The sequence below is a fragment of the Zalophus californianus genome, chromosome 4, assembly GCF_009762305.2.
Source record: "Zalophus californianus isolate mZalCal1 chromosome 4, mZalCal1.pri.v2, whole genome shotgun sequence".
Taxonomy (NCBI): Eukaryota; Metazoa; Chordata; class Mammalia; order Carnivora; family Otariidae; genus Zalophus; species Zalophus californianus.
Window position 1 is genome coordinate 161,550,877 of NC_045598.1, and position 19,534 is coordinate 161,570,410.

The following is a 19,534-nucleotide window of genomic DNA, read 5'->3' on the forward strand; positions in this document are numbered from 1 at the left end:
GGCTTCTGTGTCCCGTATAACTGTTCCCTGAAAATAACTGCCAAAGTTTTGTTTGTTCACCAATACTCTTTTGTTGCAAGTTTCTTTAAAAGGTGCAATCCTTCAATAACTTTGCTATTTGTTTGAGTCTGGGAAGCACTCTGCCTTCTCCCATTAGGTACTACTTTCATTATTTCATTCTGGCAGCCCAGCATATGGAGCACCTGTAATATCTTTCTAGAAGGGCATCTGTGCAGCACAAAAAATGCTAACTAGGACTGCCTTGGCATTCAGTAGGGAGAAGTACAGTTTGACAGTGAGGGTCTTTGGATTTATGCACCATTCATATTTCAGACCTGTAATCAATTTTCTGTTTTAGGGGGAAAGTATTAACAAAATTTGGCCTTGCTTAAGTTTATTAACAAGCAATCATCAATGATAGTATGGCAGCTGTCCAGTGAATTATCAAGGGGCATTGTGAGTGCAGGATCTTTGGCATTTTCTAGTACTTCATGGAGATCTTGAGTTATAGGATTTTAGAAATGCTGCTGTTTTTCAGAGTTACACGCTGTTATTCTTAGAAAGATGTTTAAAAATTCTAAATTACTTGTATGTATTTGGAATCTGACTGAAAAAAGAAAGAAATATGAAATCCTAGGTAATTTATCAATGGTAGTAGCATTAATTCCCTTCACAAGAAAAGAATGAATAATTCCTGATTAGTGTCTCATAAAAAAATAAGCAAATTTTCAAGTCTCCGTGGGCTATCTATAATCTACCATGTCTTTTCTTCAATGCAAAGTAAGCACTGTTGAACTATTAATCATATGCTAGAAGACATTTTGTGGAGTTGAAATAAAATTTCCATATGTCTAATAGCTATGTTAAATAGCTTTGCAGTCTAGTTAGTATTTCAGGAGACCTACTTCTCAACAAAAATGGAAGATTACACTCAGAATGGAATAATAAAAACAATGCTACTGTGGCAGCTCGCGAGGTGCTCTATTAGACTCTCCCTTCAAGAAAGAACTTGCGGGGCACCAGGGTGGCTCAGGTGTTAAGTGTCTGCCTTCGGCTCAGGTCATGATCCCAGGGTCCTGGAATCAAGCCCCGCATGGGGCTCCCTGCTCAGCAGGAAGCCTGCTTCTCCCTCTCCCACTCCCCCTGCTTGTGTTCCTTTTCTCGCTGTGTCTTTCTGTCAAATAAATAAATAAAATCTTAAAAAAAAAAAACAACTTGCTATTCAACTGCAAGGAGTGCAAATCAGCTGACAGCTTCCAGCTCTTAAAGGCTTCAAAACTCATCTCACCTTCTGAGCTGGGGCCATGCTCTTCCAGGCAGCCCCCACACAATGATTGAACATGTGGGGGTTCTAGGGCCTGGCCATTTCTACCCAATGTAGGACTCCTCTAAGCGGCAATCTTTGCTCAGGGGCTTTTCTCATTGAACTGGCTAATACCTTGTCCGATCTAAATCACGGCATGAAGCTCTTTCTGTCCAATCCAGCTTCGGAGGCTCTTTTCTTCCACAGGCATAAAATACACATCATGGTCTGAAAGCTTTCCCTTCCCAGAGTACCAACATGGCAAAGCTATTTTTTACTAAGATCCTGCTCTGTGAAGGAGTATATCATTGTGTTTGGGAAAGTTATTCAACCTCTCTGAACTGTTCCTTGATCTGTAAAGTGGGGTTGTTGTTTGAAATAATCTACAAAGAGCAATTTGTGAAGTGCCAAGTATACAGTAAATACTCAATAACTGGTATATAATACTGAGTATTATTATACCACATGCCAGACTCTGTGTGAGAACTTCTGTGTTTATTACCTATAATCCTTGTTATAATCAGCAAGTATTAATATGCTTATTTGACATAGAAGGAAACTATGATTCAATGAAGTTAAAATAACTTGCTCAGATTGCTTAATTACATTGCTAGAATGAGCAACTTTAGGTTAAAACCCAGCAAGTTCCGCAGAAGGGAGCAATGTACATGTATGTTGGCAAATAATCCATTGCTGTTACCTCGGAATGTAATGAAACTCCATGCCCTCTATGACATGGTCTGTACAGTTTGTAATTAATACAAACTACTTTGGGGACTCTTTTATAACTGTTAAATCTGTACACTTAATTCCACTACATATATGACACCAGAATCTTTCAATGGGCATCTAAGACTAAGCATTTGTCTAAAGGCTTAGAAGAGCAATATACAATGTCACTGCCACTCTCTGATGAGTACTGGTCAGAACTGGTCAGTTCTCATAGGATGGCTCTCAATCTGGGTTTGTCTGTGATGTTTTCTCAAGATTAGATTGAGGTTATTTTTAATATTCCATAATCTTGCTATTGCTAGAAAAACTACATCAACTGAAATCATTCCCCTCTGACTATTGTGGTTCCCACCCCACCCACAGAAATGCCCAAGCCCATTATTAAAAGATGCAAAAGAATCTGTAATGGAAACATAATGGCAGAAGGAAGTTAAAATATTTTATTGCTCAAAAAATTTCTAGTGAGGTGGCAGTAATATGAACTGAGTGGCAGCTTTTGAAGCACACTTATATTGTTCCTTAACTCACAGTTTTAAGATAAAGAACCACGATGAGACCTTACACCTGTCAGAATGGTTAAACTCAAAAAGACAAGAAATAACACGTATTGGAGAGAATGTGAAGAAAAAGGAACCCTTGTACACTGTTGGTGGAAATGTAAATTGGTGCAGCCACTGTAGAAAACAGTATAGAGGTTCCTCAAAAATATTATATAATTAACCATATGTCTTTTTAACCCAAAGACAGCAAAAACACTAATTCAAAAGGATATATGCACCCCTATGTTTACTGCAGCATTATTTACAATAGCCAAAGTATGGAAGCAACCCAAGTGTCCATCCATAGCCGAATGGATAAAGAAGATGTGGTATATATGCACAATGAATATTACTAAGCCATAAAAAAGAATGAGATCTTGCCATTCACAACAACATAGATGGGCCTAGAGGATATAATGCTAAGTGAAATAAGACATAGAAAAAACAAATGCCATGTGAGTTCACCCATATGTGGAATCTAAGAAACAAAGAAAAAAGGAAACAAACAAAAAGATTCTTAAATACAGAGAATAAACAAATGGATAACTACCAGAGAGGAGGTGGGTAGGGCGATGGGTGAAAGAGATAAAGGGGATTAAGAATACACTGCTTATGATGAGCACTGAGTAATGTATAGAATTGTTGAATCACTGTATTGTACATCTGAAACTAATATATGCTAATTATACTTCAATTAAAAAAATAATTTTAGAGGTGCCTGGGTGGTTCAGCTGGTTAAGTATCTGTCTTTGGCTCAGGTCATGATCTCAGGGTCCTGGGATTGAGCCCCGCGTTGGGCTCCCTGCTCAGTGGGGAGTCTGCTTCTCCCTTTGCCCCTTATCCCGCTCATGCCCTCTTTCAAATAAATAACATCTTAAAAAAAAGAATTTTAACTAAAATTTAAAAAATTAGGTTACAGGGGCACCTGGGTGGCTCAGTCGTTAAGCGTCTGCCTTCGGCTCAGGTTGTGATCCTAGGGTCCTGGGATCAAGCCCCATGTCAGGCTCCCTGCTGCGCAGGAAGCCTGCTTCTCCCTCTTCTGCTCCCCCTGCTTGTGTTCCCTCTCTCGCTGTGTCTCTCTGTCAAATAAATAAATAAAATCTTAAAAAAAAAATATGTTACATACCTTTAAAAAAAATTTGAGATTGTGGTGTTTCTGCAGGTCTGAGGTAGAGATGGATGAGGTTGGTAGAATGGATTTAGGGGGTAGGCAGTTTTCTTAGTGGAATTCTGCTGGGAAACTGGTCTTTTTCCCAAGCAAATCCATGGGGTTGACTAAGTACGCCTTCCTATGTGCAAAAAAAGGATATGATTTATGACCTGAAAGGTAAGATGGACACTTTGTGTCCAGTGTTGCTATTGGCATTTAAATGAATTCTAGCAAAGAGTGGTTAGCATGACCATAGAAAGAAAAAGATAACCAGTAAAGGAAATGAACTTGCAGCCTGATGGCAAAGGAAACAAACAAACAAAAAAGATACATCAGAACTACAGGTCTGAATGAACAACTTAATAAGCCACTTGCGGCTAGAGTGATGCTAACAAATCACAGAAGAGAGACTGCAGAAAAATGAAAATTATATTTGTAACAGAATAACATGTACTTAGAAAAAATGTCTAAGTTAATATTCAGTATATGTTTTTTTAAAGATTTTATTTATTTGTGAGAGAGATAAAGTGCATGAGCAGGGTTGGGGAGAAGGCAGAGGGACAGGGAGAAAGAGACTTCCTGCCAGGAAATTTTATGGAGCAGGGAGCCCTACACAGGGCTAGATGTGGGGCTCCATCCCAGGACCCTGAGATCACAGCCTGAGCTGAAGGTAGATGCTTAACTGACTGAGCCACCAAGGTGCCCCAATATTCAGTATATTTGTGTGTGAGCTTACCCATAATGCAATTTATTTATTGTGAATAAATACCTTTTGAACATTTTTCAAATAAAGAATTCAGTTATAGTTCTACTGTAGAAAATGGGGTCTAGATTGGCTCCAGAAATCATTAGGTCACTATAAGAGTTCATAGAGACTCCTGAATGTTTGGTACACAAAAAAGATATTTACAAAACCACATTTTTGCACAAAGACTGCTACATATACACAGACGTATTTGTGTATGAGAACAGAATATGCACTTGGGGGAAATTAAATAAATATCATTTGAAAAAGTGGACTTTTAAGTATGGTTATAAATCTTAAAAAGAAACAGCTATAATCTATTGCTCATGTGGGAGAAATTTTGGGTGTACTCTTTCTGGATGTACTTTCCTTTTCACTGTTACAACTATGGCACAGAGGGGTAATTATCAGTTTGTGAATTCTACTGTGAAAGGACCAAAGTGATGTCACTGGAAATGTTTCCCAGAGACTCTCTTTTGCTTTCTAAAATAATATAATTGGATGTGAAATGAACTGCTGGCACATTTTAAAACATATATTGCAAATGATGGTAAAGTTGGAAAAAGAAGTGCCTAAACACTACAGTTGTGCCAGCAAAGGGGTTATAGGCTCTTGTGTTTGGAGGGTGGGGCATACTAAATTACATAATCTTTTAAAAATGTAATAAAAAATGTTCAGGAAGGTTCCTAAAACAACTCCATGTTAATCTGGCTTTTGGTAAATAAAACTCTAAGGAAAACTTCCTTCCAAATGTGAATGTGTCACAGTGAAAATCTATTGACATGGAATGAAGATGAAATAAGTAATATTTTCCCTTAAATGCAAAGGGATTTATGGCTATGATTCACTAATTAGAAACAACAACATGATTTAAAGACTATAGTAAATTTTATATGAGACTTGTAGTGAGACCAATTTACTTTCACGGATAATTGTCACAGTAAATAGAGGTTATAAACTGTGCTATATAATGTGGAATATTTTAACTCAGTATGATTAAGATAGAACATAGCAAACAGTAGATTCTAAATAATGATGACGATATTGGATATTGAAAAATCAATTCAAATGGTATTATGCTGTCTTGTTAAACGATGTCCATTTTATAAATGCCATAAGTTTTATTACATCTAAAAAGTTGCTTTAGTCTTTCATAATGTCTGAAGATATTAATTGAAGTAAACTTTGACCATACAAAAGAAGCACTCCAAAGGGCTTTGTAGGCCAATATGGCTTGATAAATAAAGCTTATCCCACCTCAAAGATAATGTAGGCTTATTCAAAGTTATTCCTTTCTGACTCTAGTTCATTCTGATGTATTATCATTTTAACTATTCAAACATAAGCTTGTAAAAAAAATGAAAATCATAAGATAGCGTCACATAAAAAAAGCATGTTATAGACCACATTCATATGCTTTTTTCATTGCTTTACTGAGATCATTAAATGAAATAGTGTCTAACATGGCATAATCTAATATTTGGCTGCTTGGATATTTCCTTGATATTTGTCACCAATACCAGGCAGTGTTCAATCAGAGAAACTGGATTAAATATTTTTAACAAACATGAATGAAAATTTCTTTTTCAAAGTAGTGAGAGGGTGAGAGATAAAATTTTGAAAATATTTCATAAAAGTAGATTTATAGAAAGTATGATTGATGTTTATGTTCTCGGGGTTATGGTTTTATCTATAGAAGACATCTATTTTTTATTTACACTTATAATTATATTATAAAATGTTAAAGAATAAAGAATTTTGTCACTGACATACCAGTTCTTTCCTCGCCTGAGGAGGGCAAGTTTCATTGGACATCTGCAGTGTTACAATATGTAAACACACAGTGACATTCCCCACTTCAGAGATTACTATTGGTAAAAAAATTTCCCTTGAATATATTTTCCCTGTAAATATTTCATCTTTTACCTATGATTGAAACAGCTTGTCTCTTTCATATGTATTTCCCATCTTTGTTACCGACTAGTGGCAAGAACTTGAGCAAACCATTTTACTACAAGGCCTCAGATTAGGAAACATATACAAAGTCCATTAGTTTTTCAAAGTATGCACATTACCCCATTAATGTGTTGCAACCAGGGTTTTTATAAAAAAAATGAAATTGAATCAATTTGAATAGAAAATAAAGAGGATAAACCACATTGCAAGGCTAGTTTTTTGGTTTCACTTTTATATATATGTATGCATATTGTGTGATGTAAAATGTATTCCTTCATATGGGTTGCAGGCAAAAAAAAGTTTGAAAAATATAGTTTTAATGATTCAGAAATACCTTCTAAGTCAAAAATGAAATCATTCTAGTTTCCAGCTCAGAAATTCTGAAAATGACCTCCTTTAACATACTATCATATGGTTTACTGCCTGAGAGACACTAGCAGCTAGTTACAAGGGCATTTAGTTGAAACGACTAGAGAATATTTACTCCCTTAATTAGCTGTAACTGATAATATCCATTTAAGTATTTAAGACGCAACTCGGGGCGCCTGGGTGGCTCAGTTGATTGGGCGACTGCCTTCGGCTCAGGTCATGATCCTGGAGTCCCGGGATCGAGTCCCACATCGGGCTCCCTGCTCGGCGGGGAGTTTGCTTCTCCCTCTGACCCTCTCCCCTCTTATGCTCTCTCTCTATCTCATTCTCTCTCTCAAATAAATAAATAAAATCTTTAAAAAAAAAAAAGACGCAACTCGTTGGGCTTTCACCCTCTCAAAAAATCCAACAAAATATTAGGCATAAACAATTTAGTACAAATATTAATTTGTAGATGTACGTCACAAATACATATGCCACAAACTGTGGTAAGGGGCTGGGAGATGTAAAATGAATTGGTATGGTCCCAAACTCACTAGGTTTATAATTTTTAGGAAAATCTTAGATATAAAAAGAGAACATCCTACCCATAATCAAGGAGTAGAGTTCAGGTGTGCACTACTATGAAATATTATCCTAATAATCACCAATACAAGGTGTTATTTTTTGAGTATCTAATTCACTCATTCAATAAATATTTATTATATGCCAGGTGTTTTCCTAGGTTGGATGTTCCAAGGTTAGAATGACAAAGTCCACACTCTCAAGGAATGTATATAACAATGAAAAAATACAGAAAATAAGTAAACAAAAAAAATTAAACTGGTAAGTGTCATAATGATGTAATAGGCATTAACTAGGAGCCGCTTGTTATTGGATATTCAAGAAAGGCCTCCCTATAAGTAGACAGTAGTTTTAAATAAAACAGATATAAAAGACAAAAAGAAGACAGCCACTTAAAGATATGGAAAGGAACATTCCAGGAGAAGGGATAAGAGGCAAACGCCACCCAAGGCAGATAGGAGTTTGGAATGTTTGAGGAATAGGAAGTAGGCCAGAATGGCTGGGGTCTAGTGAAGAAAGAATGGTAGATGAGGTAAGGGATGTAGGAGAGAGCCACACTGAGTAGAGCCCTGTAAACTGTGGTGAAGTGTTTAGAGTATATTTTTATTGCCTGGGGGAGTCATTTGAGAGCCATGGGCAAAGGACTTTTGTAGTCTGATTTTTATTTATTTATTTTTTAAGACGGTAGGGCTGCTGTATAGAAAATAGATTTTACATAGCAAGAATGAAACTAACACAGTTAAGAGGCTATTACAGTCAGGTGAGAGACGGTTGTGGCTTAGACCGAAGTAGTAGCAGTGGAGATGCAAATAGATTTGGGGAAAGTTTTGGAAGTACAATACAGAATTTGCTGACAGACTGCACATAGGGGGTGGGGAATCAACAATACTTCCTAGGATTTTAGTTTGTGCAACTAGGTGGATAGTTTAATCAACTGCAATGGGGAAGGCCAAGTTGCGGGGTGTGGTGGCAGGAATCCAGAGTTCTGTTTGGGGTATGTTAACTTAGAGATGCATATTAGTTATCTAAATGAATATGTCAAGAAAGCAGAATTGGGTCTTAGGGGAGATTTTGGGAGTCATCGGCATATAAGCAGTATTGATAGCCAAAGGACTGGTACCTCCATGGGAACATCATGCAGTATCTCTTTTAATATTGATAACAACTCAAAGTAGATATTTTTCTTTTTATATAGATATAACTAGCTTCTTTTTTTCTAAAAGAGCAACTCTGACACTCAGAGATACACATTCTGAAAGTCAACCATCTACTAAATAGTGGAGCCTGGATTCAAATCTGTCTGACAGAGTTCTTATTCATTCCATTGTTTTACTGAAGCATTAGGATTTGTGAATTTCTGAGTGGAAGGTTTTTAATTTTTTTGAATGAAGGGTCTCTACAAGGTGTGTTAAGTTTGGAGAGAATGAACCTCATTCAGAATCTACACCAAGTTTTTAAGTTCAATAGTCTTTTCTGTCCTTACAGAACTTCTCTGTGGCAGATGCTATTGATAGTTCCTTTTTTTTTCTTTTAGTTCTACTCCCTTGCTTTGTGGGATGTGACTCTCTTTTCTCCCTTCTCCTACCTTGATTGCCTCTTCTTCACTGTCCTTTAGCTATGGCTGTAATGTAGGGATTTTTAGCTTTCTTTCCTCACTTTACATATTCTTCCTTTACAATTTTACGTTTCCATTGTTTTAAATACTAAATATATGCGTATGAACTTAAATTTCTTCTACTCCAGACATTTCTCCCTAGGTCTAGTAGATTGGGTCTAACGGTTCCTGAAAGCAATTAGCTTGGTGGGAAAGGTTGAGGAAGGAGGTTCCCCCGTGAGGTTACAGAGGAGGAGCGAAGTGCAGGGTCTGGGATGGTCTCATTCGTACATTTATTATTTCATTTATTTATAAGGACTTACATATGGGCTGGTCTTACGAGTTTTCAAATCTAGAGTGGCAGACTGATCCAGGTTGGCAAGAAGACATTCAGGTGAACATTAAGAAGTCCTCGGCCACACTAACATAATGTGCAAAGGCAGAATCCCGCTTAGTCCCTCAAACAGATTTTACAAAGTTTTTGGAGTGTATCAGTTTACTCGAACATTCAAAAGAAAATGGAAAGCAAACCCTATTAAGGAAGGAGGAAAGTTAAGGGCAAATAAAGGATTGGAGCAGAACGTTACGTTGCAGCAGTGCATAACGAGAACAAGGTACTATTAGGGAGTGGGAAGAGAATAAATACACCTATATAGAATAAAAGAGAAACCGAGAGTGGTGCATATTAAAAAAACAAAACAAAACAAAACTGCATTTGCTAAAAAAAAAAAAAAATTCCTGGTAAAAAGTCACCTCAAAGCAAGCCGACTGCACCTTCCAGCGCTTAGCCACGGCGTCCTCAAGGTGCCCGAACGCCTCTCGCGGCCCAGCTGGCCCCGCCCCTTTCCCCAACAGCCCCTCCGCAGGGCCGTGTGCACGTGCGCAGCGATTCCCGCCCCCTCCGCTCTTTCGATCAATGAAAAATTGTGTCGTAATTCGCCACCGCCCAGTCTCAGGTCACGTGACAGTGTCTCCCCGCCCTCTCATTCCCTGCCTCCAGGTTCTGAGAAGATGGCGAAGGTCTCAGAGCTTTACGATGTCACTTGGGAAGGTAACTGCGGGCGGGGCGGGTGCGTAAAGACCAAAAGCCCTGGGAAGCGGTTCGGCAGTAACTGCTGCCCGTGGAGGCGTGAATTCTCCGGTCTGTCTTCTGCACTGGAGCTCTCTCTGGACGGACCGAAATAAGGTGGTGGCTAAGGTGGTGGTTGAGGCTGACCCCTTCCTTGGCCCGGCCTCCGACTGGAGTCTGCGGTGTTCCCCACCGCTTGTGCTTATCGACAGACTGACCCACGTACCTCTGAGCCGGTACAGTGGCCCAGGGTAGCTTCCATTATAAGGCGGGAGGGCTGTCAAACATTTCATGTGGCTGCTGGGCGGCGCGGAGGAGGCGGGATAGTTGCCTGCTGAAGCTTCCCTGCAGCCAAGAAACACAGGGTCTATAAGGCCTTTTATTAAGTGCTGTGTAAAGGTTACAACTCTTTGCAGTAAAGGTCTGTGAAAGACCCATGAACAAATCTGATTTTTCTACGTGCCACTTTACATTTCGTTCTGTCTGCAAAACTGGGTCTCTGAATTCTCTTCAATACTCGCTGCCCCACTCCCCCTCAAAACACACTTAGACAACACAACTTTCTTCTCACTTCCTGCCAGTAATTCCTTTTCTGAAAGGGAAAATAACTGGTTATCTTGGGCATATGCATAAGTGTGATGGACTTCTTTTCCCATCCTACGTTAATCTAAGGTGGAGTGTGTTGTTTAAATCTGGAAGCGGCCAAACTTTGAACCAGTTCTGTAAGAGACTGTTCTCTTAAAGACTAGTGGGAAGCATGGTTAAGAGAAGAGCCTCGAGTTTCTCTAAGGCATGAAAGTTGTGTAATTGAAATTTCTGTTCTCATCATTTAACAGTAGACTTTAACAGCTTATTTGTTTAGTGAATTCCTTCTTCAGATATTTAAATGATGACCTAATAACATGTGGACTGAAAGTTATATTGACCATTTAATGGTGAGTGTATCTATCCAGTATTACAAAATTGCAAACATGTATGGGAAAAGGTAAAATTCCTTTATACTTGAACTGAATTCAATAATTTATCATTGGTTTTGTGGCCTCTAGCTCACTGTGAACAGTATTTCTACCTGCATTTGGGGAATTCATTATATTGAAAGTATTAAATGCTTTGTGCTAGATCCTGGGCATATTAAATTAAGTAACACAGTCCTTACTTTTAGGGAGTTCACAGTCTAATGGAGAGGACAGACCTTTGAAATACATAGTTTTAAAAGGCTTGTGTCAGGATATATTTTTAAGCCAGATGGTAGATATGTGGCTGTTACTTTTAATGCTTTTTAAAAAATGTTTAAAATATTTCATGCTTTTTAGAAAGTGTTACTTTGAAGTTGTGTTCAATATAGGTTTCTTAGATGGTAGGAACAAGTAGATGTGTAACTATCATACCTACCAGCAGACAAGGTGACTTAACTAGGTAACTTGGACCTTATCCTGTGGGTATTCTAAGGAGGAGTGGATTTAGAATAATAAATATTAGCTATTTCACAAGTATGATTGAACAAAAGGGAGCATGTTAAAGTGCTTTTAAACTATTAAGTGCTTTATAAAAAAGATGATCCTGCCCATGTCTCCAGCTTTATCTTAACTATTTCTCCCTTACTCTTATGAGCTGGCTATGCTGGCTTTTGTTAATTCCCTAAGTGTGTTCTACTCCTCTTTGTCTTAGGGCTGGACAGATGCTATTTCTTCCACTAGGAGTGTTTTTCCTTTCTTGCCCTATTCTTGCTACCTTTATATATTCTGTTTATCAGAATTTCCCTCAAAGGTCACAAACTTCAGAGAGCCTTCCTTGACCACCTTGCCCTAGCCCTCCACTAAAATTTTTTTAAAAAGAAAAAGACAACAACAAAAGCAATGAAATGTACTCCTGGCCCTTAACTCTGTGTCCTCATACTATTGAAGTACTTACCCAATTTGTTAAGTTTTAAACTTCTGTCTCCTAGAATGGAGGGAGGGACCAGTCGTATCTTGGTCTTGTGCTAGACATTTTGAAGTTGCTCAGTCATTATTTGTTGACTAAGTGAATTGTTAATGGCATTAATAATAAACATTAACAAATTGTCACAAAAGGCTATAAGCCATTTTTCTAGTATTGGAAAAATTTCTGTAGTATCTTAGGTAGACTTAGGCAGCTCACTTTACTGATAGGATATAGTTTCCTTATTTGTAAAATGAAGGTTTCAGACCTTTCCAGAATCAGAGTCCTATTTTAGGGGACTTTTAAAGAGTGATCTAGATTTTTCTTTCAAAGACTTATAGTAACAAATTTTTAGGATTTTAGAAGGTGATAGAGGACTCTTAGAGATAGTTTTTTGTTTAGATTTTTTTGGGGGAGGGCATGTCAGTTGGACCTGTGTCCTTAAGAATTCCATTGAACAGCATCATGAATTAAGGTTGTGGAAATGGCTTATTCAAAAAAGTACTATAATTCTTGTGATAGGAAAATTTATCACGTTTATAAAAGACCCATATAGTAAATCTAACACTTCTAATCTTTTGGGCTCTATGGAAAAAATAGAATATATGGTTTACTTATTCAACCAGTTGAAAATTAATGTTTGTTAGAGGAGTTACTACTTAGGAGTTTGGAGGTGGGAAAGAGAGTTGTAAGAAGGGTATAGCCAAGTTTCTCAAAAATAGGATATTTGGCCAGGATATGGGTAGGATGTCTAGCACAATGCCTGGCTTGAAATAGGCACTAAATGAATATTTGTTGGAAAAATAATTATAAAAATACTTACTGTCTCTACTTTCTCTTTATTCAGTCCTTCAAACAACATAATTTGGTTTCCATGCCCTCTCATTCCAGTAAGGTTTCTAGGGAAACCTAATGCCAGTTCTAATGAATGTGTTTTTTTTTACCCCATATTATGTTTGTTGTTGTGGATCACTCCATGAAACATTCTTTACTTGGTTTCATAATAACATTATGGGTCTCCTCTTACTTTTCAGACCTTTCCTTTGTGAGTTTTCTATATCCATTCGCTCCTTGATTTTTAGTGTCCCCTAATGGTCCTTTTCTTAGCACTCTACTTAATCTATTATTGGTGGTTATTAAACCTGAGATCAATAGAATCCTGACTGATGGAGGGGTAAGTTTTATGTGGTCTTTGAATTCCCTGAAATTGTATGTAAAATTGAATGTATGTAAACATGTACATCTTTCTGGGAAAAGAGGGTTCAAAGGTCTCATCAGATTCAAAGAGTCTAAAATTAAAAGGTTAAATGCCTTCTGTGGGTGATCTCATTCACACCTAGCTTTAACTATTAGCCTATATACTAAATAACATGTTAATTAAATACATATCTGGAGTACTTTGCACTAGGCACTGTACCAGTTCCTGAGGATACAGTGCTAAACAAGACAGGCAGGATCCCAGATCTCATGGAACATACCCTGAGATTTCACTTCTAAGCTAAAGATACATACTTATGGATATGTATATGTTTTGTGAAGGTAATTTTTTCAAGGTAAGAGCTAGGTTGGCGCCTTGAATGCTAGCCTAATTTGGGTTCAGCATATGAGCAAAGGGTGCAGTGTTATGGATAAGATCTGTAAAACACTAAATAATTTATATTCCCAAGGCATTTACTCGTCTTTTAAAATAATCTGTGAAGTTGGGACACCTGGGTGGCCCAGTTGGTTAAGCATCTGACTCTTGGTTTTGGCTCAGGTTATGATCTCAGGGTCGTGAGATCAAGCCTCGGGTCAGCCTCTGTGCTCAGTGCAGAGTCCGCTTGGGTTTCTCTCTCCATCTCCCTCTGCTCCTCTCCTCTAAATGCTGTCTCCCTCTCTCAAATAAATAAATAAATCTTTTTTTTAAAAGATTTTATTTATTTGAGAGAGAGAGAGAGAGAGAGAGAGAGAGTGCACAAGAGGGGGTAGGAACAGAGGGAGAAGCAGGCTTCCCACTGAGCAGGGAGCCTGATGCCGGACTCGATCCTGGCTGGGACTCCAGGATCATGACCTGAGCTGAAGGCAGTCACTTAACCAACTGAGCCACCCAGGTGCCCGTAAATAAATCTTTCAGATAAAATAAAATAATCTGCAGGTTGAAATTGAACATGGATTTAAGACTGTAAGTGAACCATGGTATAGGGGAGATAGAGTTTGAATGAGTTTTGAGAACCCATGCTGTGGATCTGAAGATAACATATGTTGTGATGTGATTAGGGGTGTGTATTTGTTTTTTTGTCCCTAGTTTCTGTCACGGAGCTCCTAAACCCTTGAAATTTTCTGAATGATAGGATCGATAGGAACAGTTTTTGTTATATTTAGTCTTTTTTTCTGGGTTTCTGACACAAGAGCATCTTAAGATCTTTGGAGTTTCTAGAACTGTAAGAGTATCTTTTTGTCTGCTAATGAGATGATTGGAGGCTGGTTGCTTCCGGTTGGGGGCTGGTCATCCAAAAGACCTGGGCAAGATTAAAAGGTTGGAATTTTAGTCTCATTCCTTGACTTCCTGGGAGGGGAGATCATCTGGAGATCAATCATGCAGGTGGAGTGAAATCCCCATAAACCCCCTTAAGCTATGGTGTTTGGAGAGCTTCCGGGTTGGTAAGCACATCAAGGTACTGGGATGGTGACTCGCTTAGAGAGAACTTGGAAGTTCCTCTGCTTCCCTTCCCTCCCGCCCCCCCCACCTTTGCCCTATGTAGCTCTTCCATTTGGCTGTTCCTGAGTTGTATTTTTTATAATAAACCCATAATAATAAGTGAAGCACTTATCTGAGTTCCTTGAGGCATTCTTGCAAACCTAAGGAGGTGGTTGTGAGAACCCCAGACTTTTTTTTTTTTTTAAGATTTTATTTATTTATTTGAGAGAGAAAGATCACAGAGGCAGAGGGAGAGGGAGAAGCCGACTCACTGCTGAGCAGAGAGCCTGATGCAGAGCTTGATCCCAGGACCCTGAGATCATGACCTGAGCCAAAGGCAGATGCTTAACCAACTGAGCCACCCAGGCGCCCCGAACCCCAGACTTTATAGACAGTTGGTCCGAAATACTGGTGGCCCTGACTTGTGATTGCTGTCTAAAGTGGGGGCAGTTTTGTGGGACTGAGCCCTTAACCTGTGGGGTATAAATGACTTTTTTTTTTTTTTTTGTCCATTTCTTCTTCAACCTTGTAAGATTCAGTTCAGGTTATTTCCTCTGTGGAGTGAGAGTCAAGCTGATTTCTAGTTGTCAGTAGAAGGAATTAACTGTGTTAATTTCATTTTCTCAGACCATTTAGGATCTGTTTTTGTCTTGGATTTTTGTTTTGTTTGTTTGTTTGTTTGTTTTAGACTTTGAGCTATAGGGATTCAGATAATGCATATGAAAGTGTGAAAATCTGTGTGAAAATCCATTGTGCTTCTTTTATACTTTTTCTCTAGGGGCCTAGCATATTGTTTATTTAACTCATGTGTTCAACAATTTAACTGTTTAAATCTATTCTATATCTGTGTCTGTAGAAGGAAGAAGTTGGTACTTCAGATGAATAAGTATGTTAGATTTTCAGAGGTAGGAGTAAGAAAGCATGTATGTGATTGGCGAATTGGACATTTCATTCTACCGTAACTATATGAAAAAGATCTTTTGTTTACTGGATTAGGTACTTTCTTTTTCCTCGTTATTCCTGCTGTTGTCAATATGCTGTTCATTAAAATTCCTGTTTCCTCTTGTTTTATAATATGCAAAGTGGTTCTTGTGACTTGTTTGCTAGTGCTTTTTACCTTACTTTACATTTTTCTTATTATTGTATATATAATCGAAAGATTTCCTTTGTTCTGAATCTGTTGCTGTTTATTTTCTTGCATGGTTGTGTATCTTTATACATTATATCTACTTTTGTAATGTTATTAAGGAAGTTTTGTGATGACTGTCCTTTCAGTGCTGATTGCCTAATATGATCCCCTGATTATGAAATTTTACATTCTTGAGTGAGTAGGAGCTTCAGGAGTACTTTGGATTTTTGAGATTTATATGTATAATTTTATGTGTTTTTTTTTTTCTGGGAAAATTATCTCTAGTTTTTATCAATTTCTGAGAGTTGTCTATAACTTCAAAAAAGTGAAGATCCATACTTGCTTAAAGAGTTAGAGGATCTTTATAGAGGACCAATGCCATTCATTACTTTTATAGTCATAACATCAGTTGTAAGGTCTTTAATCTTTCAAAGGATCTGTTGCTCTTGTTAAATTGATTTTCTGCTTTATGAGTTTTGACATACCATAGACTTATATTAGTGTGACTTGATTTTCTCTACCTGAGAAGTTGATTTCAACTTCCTTATCAATTTTTTGATACTGATCAAATATATATGTAATAACAAACTTTATTTTTTCAGAAATGCGAGATAAAATGAGAAAATGGAGAGAAGAAAACTCACGAAACAGTGAGCAAATTGTGGAAGTTGGAGAGGAATTAATTAATGAATATGCTTCTAAGCTTGGAGATGATAGTAAGTTCTTTATTCATGTTTGGCTTGTGTTCTGTTTTGGTTTTTAGTTTAGTTTTTTTTTTTTAAAGCATCTTTTTGTTATGTTTTTCCTGCTGTTTATATCAATCTATGATTTGTCCCTTTTTTAAAAAACTTCTCAGGATGTCTAATGATGCATTATTTTGAGAAGGATTTCTAATTTCTGGTTGTAGTGAAGCAATCAAATAGATATTTTTCTTTTAAAGCTCACAGGGCTATAGTCCTGGTCTGGTCAAAATGTATTTCATAAAGAATTTTTTAGAAGAGCAAAGGTATTAAATAATAGTAGATTTTTTTAAGCTTATAAGATATTAAAATATTTTACATCACTGAAAGCACATAAGGATGCTTTCTTAATTCTAGATATGTAATAAATCAATTTTCAGTTACAAGTAATGTTCTCTAAGATATCAGAAACAAGAAGAATAATTTCTTTTGGGAGATTTTTACATTAAATTCATTTTTTTTCTCTCTCTGTGTCTAGTTTGGATCATATATGAGCAAGTGATGATTGCAGCCCTAGACTATGGTCGAGATGACTTGGCATTGGTAAGTATTTAAACTAATTATATTTTATTTTATTTTAAATTTGCTACATGAATTATAAGTAGCTAAAACTTAGTACATGGCTTGTATTTGAATGCTTTTATAGGTCGTTTTCAATGCTTCTCTTAAGAATAGGAGAGACTAATTAGGTGCTTTGGGACAGGGAATGTTCTTAAATCTTTTTAATAATCTTGGGAAGTACTTAGTATTCCAGTTTTACTGAAGAGGTTAAATTAGTTGGTGAAGGTTATCTAGTTAAGAGGTAAATTATGTTATTATAGAGTTTAAAATAAGCATATAGTTTAAAACAAGTTTATCTTTTGGGTTGTTGGATGACTTTTATAACAGAGTCACTGACTTACAATGATTTGACTTATGATTTTTCAACTTTATGATGGTGTGAAAGTATTACACATTCGGTAGAAACTATACTTTGAATTTTGATCTTTTCCCAGGCTAATGGTAGGTGGTATGATACTTTCTCATGATGCTGGGCAGTGGCAGTGGGATATACCTCCCAGTCAGCCATGTGATCACAAGGGTAAACAACTGATAAACTTATTACCATTCTATACCCATACAACCATTCTGTTTTTCACTTTCAGTACAGTATTTAGTAAATTACATGAAATAGTCGATACTTTATTATAAAATAGGCTTTGTGTTAGATGATTTTGCCCAACTATAGGCTAAAGTAAGTGTTCTGAGCATGTGTAAGGCATGCTAGGCTAAGCTATGCTGTTCAGTAGATTAGGTGTATTAAATGCATTTTTGACTTTCAGTATTTTGAACTTACCATGGATTTATTGGGATGTAACCCTATTGTAAGTGGAAGATCTATGCATAATGTTAAATACTCTTTTGCAATGTTATAAATGTATCTCTTAAATTATTAGAAAATCCTAACATGTATAGAATATGACTTAAAATACTAATACTGCTTTTAAAATAAAAGAATGATAATAGCTATATTTTTGAACACTTGTGATGGGCACTGTGCTAAATGCTTTATATCATACTTTATTTAATCTTTACAGTTATTTCTTAATTTGATTTTTGCTTGACACTATCATTATACTTATTTCATAAATCAAGAAATGGAGGTTTTGGCTTTTTTGTTCTATTGTTTTATAGCCCTGAGTTCTTAAGTACTACTTTATGCTGCTTTCTCATTCAAGCCACAAAGAAAGTACATGCAAACAGAAAGTAGAAATACCAGAGAATATATGCATAGCTGAAATAGCATTGTTTTTTTCCAAGGTAATTAATTATGTTATGTTGGCTATACATCTAATTTCAGTGGAGCTGCTAGTAGTAAAAAGAAATATTCCGTAAAACCTTTTAGATTACCTTTGGAACCTATGAGAGAGTCTATTTATCTATCTATCTATCTATCTATCTATCTATCTATCTATCTATCTATCTATCATCTATCTATCTATTTAAGGGGGGAGAGTCAGGGGGCGAGGGAGAGAGAGAATCTCAAGCAGGCTCTATGCTCAGTGCAGAGCCCAACTTGGGGCTCGATTCCATGACCGCGAGATCATGACCTGAGCTGAAATTAAGAGTTGGACACTTAACCAAGTGAACCCTGAAATAGTCTTTTAAATATTTACAGGGGTGGCAGCTTACATCTTAAGGGAAATATTGAGTTGTTTTTTAAGTAGCCAAATGCCATTTGATTAAGTAGGAGAATCAAATTAGATAATGTTGATAACCAAAGCAGGAGATCAAATTAAATGGTAGCTTTTTTTGTAACACAGTATTTTTTTTAATGTTCAGAATTCCTACACAGCTTAATTGACCAAACAGTATGAGTTTTGTGTGGTGTCAAAGAAATAAGCGAACGTCATCTTCAGTTTTGACTAACTTGAATATATTTCTTAGTGTGGCAGATTTTTAGCCACATATTTGAAAGCTATACTTCCAGATCATGTTATAACTTACTTTATTACTATAGTGAAAAGGTATTTTTTTGGTCACTTATGCTTTGGGGCACTAGAATGGACCATTTTTATAATCCTTAATATTTCTAGTGCTTCCAAGACTCTTAAAATCCTCATATGTTACTGAGAACATAGTTGGTGCTCAAACTACTTGATTATTTATTTATTGAAGTTGATGGGTGAATTATGGATATCTCCCAAAGGAGATTGGTACTCTCCAGATTCGGTGTCTGTGTTTTATGACCCCAAGTCATGGTATGTGTACTGACAAAATGATTGGTTAATACATGAGGGCATGTATTAACAGGGCAAATAGTGTTATAATATTTGCAGGACCTGGAATTACTGTCAAAGAGCTTAATTTTTATCAAGAGAATGCCTAGATAATAGAAACTAAAAGCCAGGAAGTTGTTATAAACGTTTAAGTTGGGCCTAACACCTTATGGAAGCAATTGTGAAGGAGGAGTAATATGGCAGTATCTGAAGAGTTATTAGTGTATCCCATGACCTGCTTATTTTCCCAGTTAAGAGTATAATCAGGTTCTGAGAACTGATTGTTGC

General features: G+C 36.9%; 1 protein-coding gene across 2 annotated transcripts in view; it reads left to right on the forward strand.

Moving 5' to 3' along the window:
* Positions 1–9,944: 9,944 nt before the first annotated feature.
* The window catches only part of EMC2 (ER membrane protein complex subunit 2), a 46,059-nt gene continuing 36,469 nt past the window's right edge, over positions 9,945–19,534 (forward strand). The window contains exons 1-3 of one of the 2 annotated variants that reach the window (XM_027575630.2): positions 9,945–10,003; positions 16,350–16,463; positions 16,966–17,030. In XM_027575630.2, the coding sequence (XP_027431431.1) occupies positions 9,964–10,003; positions 16,350–16,463; positions 16,966–17,030 (219 nt within the window). In that variant the 5' untranslated portion in view covers positions 9,945–9,963. The remainder of the gene's footprint in view (positions 10,004–16,349; positions 16,464–16,965; positions 17,031–19,534) is intronic. The other variant, XM_027575639.2, reaches the window with a different exon arrangement.